Source organism: Marmota flaviventris, chromosome 11, assembly GCF_047511675.1.
Source record: "Marmota flaviventris isolate mMarFla1 chromosome 11, mMarFla1.hap1, whole genome shotgun sequence".
NCBI lineage: Eukaryota > Metazoa > Chordata > Mammalia > Rodentia > Sciuridae > Marmota > Marmota flaviventris.
This window is the reverse complement of record NC_092508.1, coordinates 53,183,116-53,200,421: the sequence shown is the minus strand read 5'-3', so window position 1 is coordinate 53,200,421 and position 17,306 is coordinate 53,183,116. Positions and strand designations below refer to the sequence as shown.

General features: G+C 32.8%; 1 protein-coding gene across 4 annotated transcripts in view; it reads right to left on the bottom strand.

Annotated features, from left to right (window-relative positions):
- Window positions 1–3,715: 3,715 nt before the first annotated feature.
- Window positions 3,716–17,306, bottom strand: part of Cwc22 (CWC22 spliceosome associated protein homolog) — a 54,632-nt gene continuing 41,041 nt past the window's right edge. For all 4 annotated transcript variants that reach the window (XM_071619017.1, XM_071619015.1, XM_071619016.1 and 1 more), the window contains exons 14-20: window positions 16,305–16,365; window positions 13,238–13,315; window positions 12,400–12,552; window positions 10,663–10,790; window positions 9,207–9,308; window positions 8,893–9,113; window positions 3,716–4,561 (exon numbers count right to left, since the gene is read on the bottom strand). In XM_071619017.1, the coding sequence (XP_071475118.1) occupies window positions 3,975–4,561; window positions 8,893–9,113; window positions 9,207–9,308; window positions 10,663–10,790; window positions 12,400–12,552; window positions 13,238–13,315; window positions 16,305–16,365 (1,330 nt within the window). In that variant the 3' untranslated portion in view covers window positions 3,716–3,974. The remainder of the gene's footprint in view (window positions 4,562–8,892; window positions 9,114–9,206; window positions 9,309–10,662; window positions 10,791–12,399; window positions 12,553–13,237; window positions 13,316–16,304; window positions 16,366–17,306) is intronic.

Here is a 17,306-nt window from a genome sequence, read left to right as displayed (position 1 = left end):
GGTACCAGAATCATAGGGAGGGAGTAGGCCAGTGAATTAAACTTGACAAAACTTTAAGAGCAATGTAGCTAGAGGGGACTGCTGAGGTTAGCAAAGTTAATAAGAAGGATGAAGGGCAGAAACTGAAGAAGGACCTCTGTTTAACAAAGTGACATTTCAAAATTAAGTAAATAGTTTTTGAGGATGTAGGGAGGAGAGTCACAAACTAGCTACTCAAAAATTACTTTACTAGTACATCATTTTGTTTGGTCTGCATAGTTCAAGCCCATTTGGAATTTAAAAATTAATATTAACAATTAAAAATCAGAAACTACATAAAAATTGTTTCTTTAATTGTCTTAAACACCAAGTGGTCAACTTAAGGTCTTTGTTTCTTCACTTAGGACTGGATGGAGCTGAGCATGGGTTTCTACCTATCTTGAAATGACTTCATCTTACGGCTCAATTCAGTATCTCACTTGTGCTATCCCCCTGGCTCCTACAGATATTAGAGTTTGAAGTTCCTGGTCTAGTGGCACTTGGTCTATGTTGACAACAATGATAACAATAAAACTGGTAACAGTAATAACAGCAAAGCACTTAGTTCCACACACTGTTCTTATGTATGCCACAGAGGTCTTTTACCACTAGAGGGACATACTTCTATTGTATGACTGCAAAGACAGAAAAACTTAAGAAAGCTGTTAAAGGGCCTGTCTAAATGTCAACAGCCAGCCAGTGGAAAAGTGAGATAAAAACTCAGAGCTGTTGCCAGACAGTATTCGATTTCAATGGTAATAAGTTACTCTGCATGGACCTGAGTCTTTTTCCAAAAGCAAGCATTTCTGCTTTAGCCAAAAACTTCTACTCTTTTCTGCAGTGTGTCCAGAGACACATACACCCCTATGTGACTGTGTGCAGTTAAACATTTTTCTTCTTCTACCTGTGCATAGCAGATCTCTGGTGAACTCCAGTTGAATTCCTCACCACAAAGCATGGACTTCATAGTACGGAGGGCAGGTGGTAGTGGCAGAGACTTGACCTCACTTTTACAGTGTGTTTTATAAAACACTAAGATATGACTAACCTTAAGAAGAATACTTTCTAACAAGATATGAAACAAACTCAAAAGGTTTTTAAGGACATTTAGAAAGAAACATGGGGATGGCTATGATTGGAAGTTATAACATCCCAGGCTGAGGAGACACAAGAAATCGAGAGTAAGGAGGACCACCACCTGGTGGTGTTCAGCCAGGGGCTCTAGGGTGTAGCACGGAAATGTACACGTTACCTAGAGGTAACACTGGGCACTCTGAGCTGAAGAAAATTGACTTGACTGATGAGACATTCTGTAGAATATACATGGAACAGAATGAAAAAATTGGGAAAAGTGAGAATTGGATTGGAAAATAAGCAGTAGGGCTCAAAAAAATCACAAGGCATAAAAGCAGCCATGAAATTAAGGAGTTAAGTCAAATCAAGAACAGTGTAAACAAGGCATTTAAGAATCAAAAACTCACTCATAACTATTAGAGGTCCCTGATATTATAGTATGTTTTTTTCCTGACAACACACTTGAGAAATGTGAAGTAAGTGGTATGATAAAAGCAGCAGGTTGCTTGAGTTAAAAGGATATACACATCTGGAAAAGTACTATAAGTGACAAAGAATTACTCCGTCACACCTTAACTCTAGAAAACCCACTCATTTTCTGTGTAAATACCGTAATACAATTTTTAAAGAAATTATAATAAATATTATTATAGGTGGGATGAAAGAAATCACTTAATAATGCACCAGTCAATGAGCCTGAATGTCCTTCTAAGTCTTTGCTGTGTAGTGGGGGCCCCAGGGTGGGGAGAAGACAACTATTTGTTCTGTGCCCATTTTGTGTTACATACTAGTGTAGGCCTTTTGACTTCAATCTCATTTAATCATCACAACCATGTAAGGTAGAAATGGTAAGAATTTTACAGATGAATTTGAAAGTGAGAGAAGGATCACACAGCTGCTAGATGCCAGAGCAGATAAACACTTCTTTTAAGCTTTTATCCTTTATACCTGTTTTGCAATGACGCTGATTGTGGTTAAAAACTGGCCTTGGAAGTTAAGAATTATGAGGCTAATTAGCCTTTCTGGACCTTGGTCTCTTCTTTTGGGAGACAATGCCAATTCTCATAGGGTTGTTTATTTAAATTAGTTGATTTGTTCATTCATCCGTCCAATTAGGCCATGGAACAAGGAAGGGAAGAAATGGTGGTGGACAGAGGTGGTAACAAAGTCAATGGATCAGAAGTTTGGATGAGGTGAAAGAATTCTTAGAATAAATAGTAGTATCAAAACAGGTGATGTGGGGGATGGAAAATTCACTTTTGTTCACTGTTTTACCTGAAGTACATAGAACAAACGTAGGCATATAGTAAAAGTTAATTTTAAGTTATATTTTTAAATCAATTCACTTCAATAGCTTTTTAAGGTCTTAATTGAGGCATGGTAGCACATTCCTATAATCCCAATTACTTAGGAAACTGAGGCAGGAGAAAGGCAAGTTTGAGGCCAGCCTGGAAAAACCACAAAACACAAAACAAAATAAGTATTAAGATCTTAAGTACTCAGAAAAAAAAAAAAGTTTCTTATTTTCACATTTAAAAGTTATAAGCTAAAGTTAAAATAAAGAGAGTAAACTAAGATTTCTAGTCTAGATCAGCACTCCTTTAGGACTTAAGAACCAACAAGCTCCTTAAATCCAACGGCTTAGCTAGTTCTGTGAAATGCACTGTGCCTGTGATGGTCTCTTCTGAGACACTCACCATCTGGCAACCATCATAATAGAGAAACGTTAAAGAAGAAATCTTTATCTAAGCTATTGTATCCAATTAATATTTTTTTGAGGGGAGCAGGTAAGTTTATCTACATGGACTTTATTATTAACTATGCTAAATTTTAAATAACAAAAATGAAAGACATTTTGAATCCAGGGATGCCTGAAGGCTAACATTAAGATGGTGGTCCCAGTAGTCTTGAGCCCAGACATTGACTAGAATGGACCGTATCTACTTTTAAAGCAGGGAAGCACAAGAAATTCAGTTAGTAAACAGTTAAATACTTGTCACCAAATCTAAGATCTCAGAGGTGATATTTTATTTCAATGGTAATAAATAATATGGTCACATAATAATTAGTAAAGTTACAATGATGGAAGCCTTTAAAAAATCTTATAAAAAATTGAAATTATATCATAGGCTTTTTGCATATCTCATGACCATATGTTTTTGAAAGAAATATTAATCCAAATTAAATACACATTAACTCACCAATGATAGAACTTCAGAGCTGAGAAATAGAAGAGTTTTAATTTAACATATGTGGTAGTTCAGAGAGAAAGAACTGTTACCAAACAGAGAAATAATTTTACATAATATAGCCATGCATCATTTTAAAGACTAACAAATACCCTGCTTCACCAAAATACTTGAGAAAAAAATTATACATTACCTAATTTGTTTGACATAATATGAAACTTGTAATAAATCCTCTACTCTGAAAAAAAAATGTGGTAACTTGTAAAAAGTTCATAACATTTCATTACTAAAGTAAAAATACTAAATTAAAATGGTTCATCTATTTTGGTCTTCAGTGAGACACAAAAAGCCACTAATAATTATAGTACATTTTTAAGTAACTAAAAACATTTTTTTCAGGAAAAACTATTTTGTCAATGAAAAGAAATCACTGATTCAATAAGCATTTGATCATTTTATTCACAAAATATAAGTAAGACTTAACATCCTCCTTCTGTTGAGACTTTTCTCTCCCAATAATTTTATGGAGGGCCTTGAGATATATCAATTACAAAACATGTTGAAAACATTTTAAAAATTTACAAATACAAACCAGTACTTACAAGAGTTCTCTGCAAAGTTTGTTAATCAATGTAAAAAATACTTTGTTTGAACTGAATATAAGGCATGTTCAGTTTATGTTATTCTGTAGAATCATTTTTGCCTCGTTGGAGATTTTTCTCTTCGCCGGTCCTGATTTTTCTTTGATTCTCTGGAATGTTCAGAGTATCTCCCAGATTTTTCCCATCGTCTCTCGGCACCATTCTGATACCTATCCTCATCACCTTTAGAGCCTGAATGTTTTCTATTCTTTTCCCTTGACTTTGATCTATCTTTTCTTCTAAAATTTTCACTGTCCTGATTTTGGAGTCTGTGTTTCTCATTTTCAGAAAAAGAATTTCTTCTCTCTCTTCTCTTCTTTTTTGGATCACCACGTCTATTTTCCAAATCAATGTACATGTCCTCATCTCGGTTATTCCCAACTCTACTATAATTATTTCCATCGGAAGGAATACTTCTGTCTGACATGTGTTTTGTTATGGGATCTCTCCAATTCAGATCTCTTGAATTTTGACTTCTTTGTTTTTCTGACCTTCTTTCTCTCTCAGTCCTTGTTTCCTGGTGCTTTTGTTCTGGTCTTCTTTCTTCTTGTCTTCTATCATTTGTTTGTTGGTTCCTAATTGATTTATCTACTTCTTTACTTCTAGTCTTCCCTTGTCCCTTCTTTCTTACATCTTTAGCTGCATAGGTAAAATGAAATATAGTTACTTTTTAAATCTCAGTTCATAATTTAACAATAACATTTACTGATACATCATAAGTTTCTCAGTCATATAAGTGGATTCAAAGTCAAAATGAATAGAAAGTCTGATGATAAACAATGATTTACATGATGCATATTTTTTAAGAATATACAATATCTCACAATTAGTTACCAAAGCACTGTTTGATACTCAAGACAGTAAACTTTAAATTCTATAGCAAATGCTGTAGAAGTTTTTAGGAAGTGACTAGAAATAGTACATTTCCACTCACACATACTTAATGACAAAATGGAAATTCCAGCCAATGTGCGTTATGTTATCATATGAAATATCATGACAGGTCCCCCAGTACATAATCAAAATACAGTGGTTACATTCCCTAGCAACATTATTTCCTAAAGGTGAAAGAATGATACAACTGGGCTTATTTAACAACATCAATATGTTTTTCAAATAAAACTCTTTTTCTATGAAAACAATAGTTCTGCTTTCTGGTGCTATCAGAGAGAGGCAATAGGTATACCTACAAAGCCTTGGTTTCTGAAACCACTCTTCTAAAAACTCTTGAACAATTCAATTTTACTAACAACCACAAATATAAATACAGTCAAACAACTCACCATTTAAGCTATAAAGAAAATTTAATCACCTTACCCGTCTTAATTTGGGTACATAAATCAAAAGTGCTAAGATGACTAAAATTTCTTTCAAAATTTTATATGTATACAGAAAGAAGAAAACATGGAAGAAAATTGCCTAATCTTGCTCAAAGTCTACCCAAATCTTGCTGAGCCAAATGCCTACCCCTGGCACACAGTATAATCAGTTGGTTTGCCACTAAGGACTTATTTCTCTGGTTCCTTTCAAACAACTCAGCTGATCTGCAGCTACCCCAGCAGAAGCCATCTGGCCCTGTGCTAAATCAATGTCCCCTCCTGACCCTGCTCTATACCACTCCCAGGGCTTTGCTGACGCTGAAACCCAGCCACATAATGGTATGCCATCCCCTCTCCCTCTGCTATGTTTGCTTTACAATTTTCTAATATGAGGGCAGTTCATTCTGCTTTTATGCTACTAAACATGTTATTAATAAAACAAAGTTCTCTACTAGAATTATATGGTAAGGAAAATTAACATTGAACCAGCAAGCTTCCTTACTGCAGCAATTCATGCTGTGTTGTCATCTGTTCTCAAAACGAAGACTATGAAATAAATTTTGTAGAATTAAAAGAGGGAAATGTTAAATGAACAGTGTTTGTATATTTCAATTCAAGAATAAAAGTTTCTGTTAGCAAATGGAATCCTGCTCTAATAATACAAAACACTGAGAGCCCCACAATTCTGGATGTCACATACTATGTGACATACACAGTCTATGTAAAACTATATAGTAATATATACACATAGACGATGAAACATAGTATCACTAGATACTATGTGAAACACTTTGAAATAAGCTAGAAAGGAGAACATAGATCAGCTTTCTGATATAAAGCTCAGGAATAAGTGCTATCTCTCTGAAATATAGCATGAAAATACACAGGCACGCGCACACACATACCAAACAAGAAATAACATGCATTTTAGATAAGCAAACAATTCCCAACCAAGACACTATAATGCAAGAAAGCAGAGCTGATCTTGGGTGAAACAAAATAGATCTTTTCAGAAAATATGAACTAGAATTAAACTTTGAAAACATTTCATTACAGCATTTTCATTTCCAAGTAGGATAAAGAAGACTGTAGAAGATCTGTGCTCCTGCTGAAAACAATTAAAAATACCAGATAAAATTTAAAATCTTCCATTTAAAGGCACTGAAGATCTGCAGTAACTTGTGGTGCTATAACAGAAGTAACTCTTAATTCCAAAGGTGACATAATTTGAACAAAATGAAGTAACAATATTGGATTTGAATCCACAGATTAAGATAAATATGCATGAGTCCATACTAACCTAAAAATATGGTTGAATTAAAAAAAAAGGGGAGGGGGTGAGTACAACTCTTTCTTACAGAACAAATCCAATTACTTAATGTAGGGGGGGGGGGGAAGAGAGATAAACAGAAAAAAAATCATCATTAGCTAAAACCACAGTAATAAGTGTTGGGGACAAGACCCAACAATGGTTGCCAAAATTAGTAAGTGAAAGCTGAAGGAGAGATTTGCATAGTATTAAATCACTTCCCTATAAAATATTAATTTAATAGAGAAAAATAGTTTCTATGAAGACATCTAGTGGACATCATCTCAATTCAGCAATCAAGGTTAATGTCACTAAAATAAAACACCAATATTATAAACCCCCTGACAAGGTATACAAAAAATAACACACTATTTCTATAGTAGCCTTGCCAAAATGCCTACTCTCATTCTAATCATGAGAAAACACAAATATCTATTTTGAGGGACTACAAAATAAATGAGCAGAGGATTTCAGAAGTGTCAAAGCCATTAAACACAAAAAGTCTGGGAGGTTACAGTAGAAGAGAATGCAACGAAATGCGAGTAGGATCCTGAAAGAAAAAAAAGAACGTTACTTTGCTGGTTTGTCATCAATTTATGTACATTTTTTTACCTCTTATGACATTCAAATAAGATCTGAAGTTTTGGCTGGCAATATTTTTAGTAATATTCCAAGGTGAATTTCCATAGTTCAGTTGATAACTAAAACTATGATAACGTCAAAAGTTATAATTAGGAGGAGCTGGATGCAGATTTCTCTGTACTGTTTTTGCATCTATCCTGTAAGTCTAAAATAATGCAAAATAAGAAGCTGAAACATTAAAAGGCATCAGGGAATCTATGAAGAAATGAGGACTAGAAAGGCCAAAACTTGAGAACTCAGAAGCACAGAGAAGTAAGCTGACATTCTATATAGCCACTTTCTCCCTGGAAGCATCTGCTGATGCAGGGCTGCTGCTAAGGGAAGAGACAGAAAGACAGCAGGGTCCTGGCAGCCTCACAGGACTGGAGAAAAAGGACTGGGGACAGTGACTGGCAAGACATATATATCCAGAATAAAGAAGGAACTCTGTAAATCAATAGGAAATATAACAGTGTTTGAGCAGCCATTTAACAAAAAAGAAAATATCCAGATAGTCAATAAAAAACAAGTGATACTCAACTTCATCAGTGATTAAAAAAATGCCAATCAAAACTAAAACTATAATGCAATCCCACCAGAATGGCTAAAATGAAAAGACGGCCAATACCTAGCTGGTGAGAGTATAATTTAGAATAATAGATCAAAAAATGGCAGTATTTACTAATCAAATAAATGCACATCCTCCAACAGTGATTCTATCTATAGGTACATACCCAAAAGAAATGTGTACAGATGCCTACAGATGCTATTCAACTTACAATGAGGTTATGTCTTAATAAACTCATTGTAAATTGGAAATACTGTAAAATGAATTTAATATACCTAACCTACCAAATATCATAGCTTAGCCTAGTCTACCTTAAACATCTTCAGAGCACTTACATTAACCCACAATTGGGCATTGCAAGAAATATTATACCACATATTGCTACCTGAAAAAAGATCAAAATTTAAGATAGGAAGTACAGTTTCTATGGAATTCATACAGTACTGGCATCATTGTAAAGTTGAAAAATCTTAAGTTGAATCATGGTAAGTCAGTGACTCTCTGCATACACATATGATCATCAATGATGCATAGAATATTTGTGAGAATATTATTTGTAAATCTAATGTCCATCAAGTAAAAAGGATAAATTATAGGTTGTGACACATTCACAGAGTAGGAAACTACACAGCAATGGGAATGAATGACCTATAAATGCAATAATTTGGATAAATCTCACAAACACAAAGAAAGAAATAAACCAGATGAACTTCTAGATACTGGTAATTCTTGATCTGAGTGCTTGTTATTTGGGTGGGATCTCTGAAAATTCTCATGGCACATGAGGAATGCACTAAATGTGTGATACCTGTCAATTACTAAGACAAACTTTTATTATTAAAAGTGAAAATCTACAGCCCCTATATAAAAATTATGAATGATATTTCAGTCAACAGTCAAATAAACACTTGCCAAGGAAATATCTTCACTTCTATAAAAAGAACTCCAAAATATAATTTCAGCACTATAAATGCTGTAATGCACTACAGACAACAACAGTAATAGATCATCATTTATAGTAATTAATTGTGGCTTTTAAACAATCAAATTCTTAAACCAAATAAGCAATTATATGATTTTATTTCCTCATAAACATCACCAGAGATACACTTGTTAGAAAAGAGCAGAATGAACAATGAATGGGCTTCAGTACCTGAGGCAGAGCTCTGACTACTGGTGGATGAAGAGTCACTCTCCTCACTAGAAGACTCTGAACTGCTCTCACTGCTGTCAGAATCAGAGTCAGAGGAGTCAGACTCAGAAGAGGATGATGCTGAAGATGAAGAAGTCAAGGAGGATTTATTTTGCTCAACATCTGGTTTTTGTGCCACAACAACCTTTGGTGTATTTTTAAGGTGCTCACGAAGTTCATCCCTAATTAGAAATATAATCTGTTAAATTATGCCTCAAAGGCAACTGTAAGATAATTTTTTAAACTGAAAATAAAATTCTGAAAATTATCCTTACGTTAAACCTCCAAGACCTATAGAAGTAAAAAAGTTGATGGCAAACCGAGTATTTCTTGGATTATCTCGTGGTAATAATCCTTCAAAGAATGGTTGTAGAGTTCTAAAAAAATAAAAAAAGCATTAATAAAAGAGAACAAATAAAAATAGAAAATTCTTATACAGTCATTTTTCAGCCTACATATTAAATTATTCAATGAAATGAATAAGGTCAAGTACTAACTTACTCAACTTGATTTCTACAACTATACAATTAAGATTAAAAACTTTTTTATATACACACTAATACAGAGATACAAAGCATCAAGCAAAACAGAGGAAATAGAGGAAGTAGTCAACAAAGGGAGAGAGCAAGGATGAAGACTGTATATAATTGCTTTATCTATGAAGGTGAACAAACAGAAAAAAATTAACCATACAATTTGATTTGGGACATGTGGTTGTGAGCTCCACATTGCATGACAATCCAATGGAGTCAGGGAAAAGTGTTTCACAGAAAAAGGTGTTTCATAGAATAACGTAAAATATAAAATATAAGAATGATTAAGCATCTGCTAGACAGGTCAAGCAGAGAGGGACTGGCAGTAGCAGAAACAGAGGTAAGGAAGCATGAAAGAGCCAGACATGCTTAGCAAGCTTGGCAAAATTGGTGTGACCACAGTACAACTTGCTGAAGAGGAAATAAATGAGCCTGATAAAGTAGACAGGCATGAAATAAATATCTAAATCCAAAAGAAGGGGGAACAGGTCAAAAACAGCATGAGAAACCCAGTATAGATCTTGGTGAACTGTAATTCTGGAGATGCAGGTTGAGGAGGACACAAAGACTGAGAAGAATGAAAAGAAAGGCAGGATCTACATGAGCAAATAATTTAATGGGGCAGAGACATGAAGGAGCACGAGGACTGAGAAAGACTAATGGATTTGGCAGGTAGTCACTGAGAAATTTCAAAGGACACAGTAATGTGAATTAGTAGTTGATCTAACTGAAAATGAACAATGTGAATAAACAGGAAATAAGAAAGTTGAGCCAGAGATTACATAATAGTCCTAAAATAAGACCCTGGTATTATATAATAATCTGAAAATTACCCGACTAATATTTATTTGTATATAAATATAAATATTCATTCATAACAAAATATTATTTATCATTTCAACACCCAAAACCAGGGTAAAAATGAAAACAAAAACTGTAATTCTCATCACTGAAACATTCCAGTAAACATGTAAAAATAATTTTGTATACTCCAACTAAATTAAAAGAGGCATGATTCTGTGTTCTTACCACCTGAACATTTTTAGTTGTCTTGTGCCACATACCAGCAGATGCAGAGGAGACTAATGGATAAAGAAAGCCCTGGAGTGATTAACTCATAACTGTTTTACAACCAAGGGCGAACTGTCTGCTAACGTGGGCAAACCCCTCAAGGACAATAAGACTAAAACATACTTACTCATCCTTTAATCTTGCATTAAGTTTAGGAAGGCCCATGTATTCACACAGTTCCTGGAAAAATATTTTGACAAAAATTCTACTAGATGATGTAGTAGTTTCTTCACTCAGTTTTATACATTCTAGAACCTGAAAATTAAAATAGAAATAGATGATTTTATTATCTTTACTGGTTTTTAAACCAACTTTATTGGTTCTCAAAAAGCAGGACAAAGTGACTAATAAATTTAAACCTCTCTTGAAATTATGATATTTTCATCTTCAACCATAATTATATCCAAATATCTTCTCTTATGCTGACATGTATTATTTCTTGGCAAAGTTAAGACTACTTCTCTATACTAATTTTTAAATGTTAAGATGCTGCAGAAATAGATTTCATTTTCTTCCTTGTGTAATGTGCTTTTTATAGCAGGGAAGATATGCTGCTTGAGCACATAATGTTGAAGTGAAGATCACTACTAGCTCCTAAACTTCACTCATCAAAATATGGTCTGTATGCCACTTAGAGCATAAGGCCATTGTTCTGTACAGAATACAACAATACACAATAAAAGTAAAGACAGAAACAATGATGGTATATTCTGAACACTAAGACTGTAGCTTAAAAACTGAACCTCATAAAGACACAGTTTAGGGGGGAAAAAATAAAGTAATCTCCAGTTTTTATGGGTTATGTGTTCCAGGAGTCCATCTGTTAGTCAACTGTTCAAAACTTGATTTCATTTTCTCAAACTGGGAAACAAGGAAGTAAAAAATTACTATGATTAGGCAGCTGGGCTGGCTTACAAATGCCTATTAATGTAACTGGGTATACTTGGTATGTAAGGTACCATAAAAATTATCCAATGTTTTAAGATCTGTGTTGCCTTATTCTATCATTATGTTATTCTATCATGTGTTGCTCCTCTCTTTCAACCTGGATATAATTCCTTTCTTTTTTCTCTTTAAAATTCCTTTAGTAGCTTGGCTTTCAAAAATAATCTACCACTTTGAAATCTGTATCATTGCCATGGATATATCACTCTTCTATTATATGGTACACTTGCATAAAGCTGGAACATATCTAATTCACTTTGACTGATTAGCATCTCTCGTGACTGGACCCATAGGTGGTAGCTAAATGATGGCAGTGAATGAATAATAACTGTACAAAAAAAAAAAAAAAAAAAAAACAGCTAATAAAGACATTCAAATTTTCAATTCGATGCACATTTCCTCTTAAAGGACATCTTTCCTTGTTGTATGACTACAGGATCTCTCTTCTATCCCTTACCCAATGTCAAAATATCTACTCAAAAGAACAGATTTTGCTATCACAATCATTTCCCTCAAGTCCTAACAAGAGGAACCATGGAAACATACTCTCTCAGAAAAAGGGACAGTAATTCAGAGATACATGTGCTACCAACATGGGGGGTATGTATTTCTCTCCTTTGTGATCTGAGTATGTGTGAATGTATGTGTGCACAGAAGATGAAAATATTAATATTTTCTCCGAAAATACTGTCATTAAAAGCACCTGACTGTTATATATCAAGGATATTATTTCTTATACTTGTGTATTATTTAACTTTGCTTTAATCCTGTTACATTAACATAATTTTAAAGATAGCAGCCAGAGTAAAGGTATTCCATTTCATTTTAATGCATACTTCTTAATAAAATAAATATGGTCACATATTTGAGAATAAAAGGGAATTAGGCAAGAAGTATAAACATTGACCCAACAACTTACACTCCATGGAAGTGAATCAGTATACAAAAGGTGAGCAAACATCTTAGCAACATTTCTCAATTTGTTTGTTTCCAAGCGATGGATTGTATCATACTGCTCTTTGAATATGCTTTCAAAGGATTCCATGTATTCCTTTTTAAGCATGCAAAATCGCTAATAAATAAAAAATTGAATGTTAATACCAGAAAAACTGAATGTCAATACAATTATGAACACATTAATATTCTTAAATTTACTGAATCAAAATTAAGTATTTTGTATATCTTCAAAAAGTCTTATCACTAAATCTTTCTACATGATGTTCAAAAAAAGACATTATACACACGCACACATACACACACTACACATACGTTTTCTACCCGGATTTACATATCCTAAAACAAAATTAGACATGTAGTTGATCTGAGACACAAACATTTATATACTGAGAATATATACTTCTACCTCTATAGGTAGTTTGGAATAAAAATTACTTTAGATCATGATTTTCTGTGCTGCCTGAACATGTTCTTGACTTCATTAACTGATTTACAATTTTGAAAAGACATTATATACTTGTCCTCTATAGAGAAATTGGTATAAAGCATGGAGAACTTAAAAAAGTTCTTGAAGGATGATATACAATGTTAAAGCACTGCAAAACTGAAATGGGAATAAAGGAAGCTAAAGATAGTGGGAAACCTAAGGAAGTAAAGATCAATTTGCCTTTAGCGAAGACACATTGTTACATTAGACCAGACCACAAAGCAGAACTATTAATTTACTATGTTGGTGGTCAAAATTCTGACCCTTAGTACTTCTATTAGATTCTGAGATGAGAAACAAGGCTAGAACTCACCCCAGCTAGTAAGCCAAAAAATTTTTCGTATGTTCTTTGTTGGGCACAACAATCAAGTATCATATTGCAGAGTTCTTTCTATTTAGAAAAAAAGAAAATTACATTAACCATTTGAAACAAAACGGATCTATGCTCCATAATAATTTCTCAATATGATAGTTAAATAAGTTTAGAAAACTTTTACAACTTTGTAAACTTTAAAAATTATAAGCTTAAGCAAAGATTGAGGGTTTTTTGAAATAAGCCTTTAGTCTAGCTGATAATATCTATAGCCATTTATGCAAATTAGATTAATTATCTCAGGTAGAGACCAAATAAACTGCTAAAAGGAAATCGAATTTTTAAAATACAGACTCACCAACACAATATCTAACAATTCAGTTATATACCTCCAAAAGATACAAAAAAATTATTAAGAAATAAATGTTGGTAATATGGATAAGGCAGAACATGATGAGTCATTTACAGAAGCACAAATGGGTGTGACTTCAATTTTAACTTAAATGACCCTCTGGATGATACAGACATATGTATTTAGAAGAACAAAGAAAAAAATGTGCATGGCTGAATTTTTTAGCCTCAAAATAAATGCTATGCATACAGATCTATCTATAGATGGATCTTGATAAATAGGTGGAATCATTCCGTAACTGCTAGAATATACTGTCCAATCACCTATTTATTAGATAACCTTGAAAACTTCTGTGAAAATTCTGTTGATCTAATGAATGAATAAGTCCCTGATCAGAAAATACCACATCACAAATGTTTCTACTGAAGTAATTACAGATTTTAATTAATAAATGTGACTTATTAATTCCTGAAATAATCCTAATAAAATATGTGTTGATTGTAGCAATTTCACAGATGAAGAAACTCATATAACACAGTGAATGGAGACAAAATAGGAAGAAATCATTCTCTGACCACCAGTATAGAACTGTCTAAACACTAGTTTTTCATAATAAAACATTTATTAGAAAGTTTAAAACATTTTTTCCAAATACAGTAACTAAAATATATTTCCTCTCTTTAAATAGAAAGCAGACCTATGAAAATGTATATGCTTTCAACTAATTTTTAGTTTTATATTTTTAGTTAACAATCTTGACATTTTGTCAAATTTAACTACACAGATAGGACCTAAATAAAAATCGTAAATATTCTAAAACTTATGTCAATAAGAATTTATTGTATACACCTATATGTCAGAGACTCTAGGGGGAAGGTCTCAGGGTAAAGAGACACAAAGGGAACCCTGGAGAAGCAAAGAACATATGTTACAGAATTCTACTACCCTGCATAGTAGTTTATAGCTAACTGTGGGCTATTTAAATGACTTGACGGTGCATAATATTTTATATAGTACTGCACTAGAAGTTGATAATCTGCCATGAAACAATCTACTCAAAGTCCTCATTTTAAAACACAGGAGTTACTTTCAAATGCCATTATGTTGCTAAATTTTTTAAATACAATATCATTCAACAAGTTAACTCAATTAAATGTTTATAAATGAGTTTTGAAAGGTATACTTTACCAAAATTTCACAGTTCTGAAAATTTATGAGGCTTTCCTAAATTCTTCCATGTTAACTTGATATACTACAATTTACTTTAAACTTTTCCTACCAACATTGAGTTTAACAATAATAAAGCAGTTAATCAGGTTTTAAACAATAAAACATGACAATATGCTGACAGCATTGCTAACAGTACCACTTGCAAAACAAATTATTTTCTTCCCTAGGCTAAATGCAATTATAAAAGTTTATTCCCTATGGCTTATAATAATTAAATATTTTAACATTTCAATTAAATATTATAGTGATCTTAAGAGTCATTTGAAAATAAATGCACTCAGATGCTTCAAAATATTATCAAAATATGTTGAGGTTGGTGCTAGAATAACTACTGTGTGGATTACTATTAATAACATTTATGACTTAATTATACTCCTCAAATCATGTAATAAGATCATACAGTAATTTTAGTGTCAATTATAATTTTAAAAGCTAATTTACATATTTATTTCCTTCTAAGGATGGCATATCAAGTACAGGCAGAGTATAAATAGGGACACTTACTATATATTGTTAAACAAACTGAAGATTTTTTTTAACTTCAAAGGAATTCATTTTTCTCAAAATTCTATACCAAGTCATGTTAAGAATGAATCATGTTTAAAGAATTAAGACAAAGAACTTTTTATCTAAAAGTGACTTAGCTCAAATAATCAAGAAAAGCTAGAAGAGCTAGAAATTTAACAGCCTTTTAGTCCCAAACACTCACTGAAGCATCTGTACTGGGTCTACCACTTATATAAAGCAAGGTATGAAAATAAAAACCACTAAAATCTTGGTTCATGTTCCAAGGACCTGAAATCTACACAGGCAGAGAGCAAGTGAAAACAATTTAAAACAAATTACAAGATAATCTATTCAATCTAATCTTTATTATCTGGGCATTAGGGTTCAGAGACTTTGAATAATGAAGTATACTGAGAAAAAAAGGATGAGTATCTTGGGACTAAAAGAAGGCCTCAAGTGATTTACGAATCACTTAATACCTGATACTTTGCAGAGTGTTGGACATACAATATATGCTCAATACATTTTTGTTCAATGAATTAATGAGTGAAAAAAATAACAGATTCTTCTGTATCCATTTAGAGCAATGCAAAAGTGTGATCTTTATAATCCCTACCACAAAGAAGGTATTTGTTCATAAAGAGATGGACCAAATTTCCTACTATATTTAAGTTACAACTTGATTTACAGGCAATCATTCAGAAATCCTACATCAGGTATGGTATTTTCAGAGAATCATCCTATTTTTCCAATATTCCATTCAAACATCCTGTTTAATTTAATGGAGTGAATAGCAGACATGAAACACCCCCAGGACTCCTGAGCTTTGAGTTATTAGAAAATTACAGAAAAGGTACATTTTAAAAATAAGAATTTAGCACTGTGTTACTGTTTCAATTTATAAAGTCTATTTATTGCCTTAAAGATTTTCATAATCGATATGAACATTCTACTGAGAGAAAAAGAATGTTAACATACTGTTTGACTTTCAGGAAACTCCATTTTCAGCAGTTTGTGAGCACATTCTTCAAAATCTAAACTGGAAATAAAATGGTAACAATAGGTAAAAGCTTACAGCGATGAACTGTACCACTCTGTCATATGGGACTACTACTTTACTACAGTTTTGAATAAACTCTTTTAACTGTTATTGCTATTATTTTATTATGTATATAAAGTCAACATAGTTCTAATTCTACAAAGAATGTAGCACCAATAATATACTATGTAATATGGATGGAACCTAAGTAGGAGGTGGCCACAAATAAAAGGCCACATATAGTATTATTCTATTTATAAAAGTACTCTGAATAAGCAAATCCATAGACATAGAAAAAAATTAAGGGGCTAGGCTGTGACTGCCAATGGATATAGGATTTGGTTTTGGAGTGAAAAAACTGTTCTGGAATTAGTGATGATGGTTGTACAACTTTGTGAATATACTAGAACAACTACAACACACTTGAAAACATAGAATTTTATGGTATATGAATAAAATTAGTTTTAAAAAGCAAAAAGAGAAAGATAAAGAATATGCAACGTTATTTATTATTCTCTCAAACTAGTCAAACTCAAGCTGTAATTAGTCAGATAAAGGGTTTCTGTCATGTATGATTTTCTTCATTTTAAGGCGGAAAAAATAATAAAATACATGGCTGACAAGTTTATCTCATTTAAATGATCATATTAGGCTTATCAAATGCTTCTCAGCTGCTCACAGGTAACTGACATACAATAGTGGTAAATTCTTCAGTCTTAGCAATCTTTTCTTTCAAAAACTGGGGAATAATAACTGCATATAAAGAATTAATTAACTATTCTGATTTGACAATCCAATATTGGAAGACAAACATAAGTAATCTAAATCCAGGGCACTAGTTACTAGATCTCAAGGAATACTTTGTAATACTTAAGGTTTTCTAAAGAAATCAGCTGTTCTGTTCTACATTTGTTAAATAAATCTAAGGAAGAAAAATATCA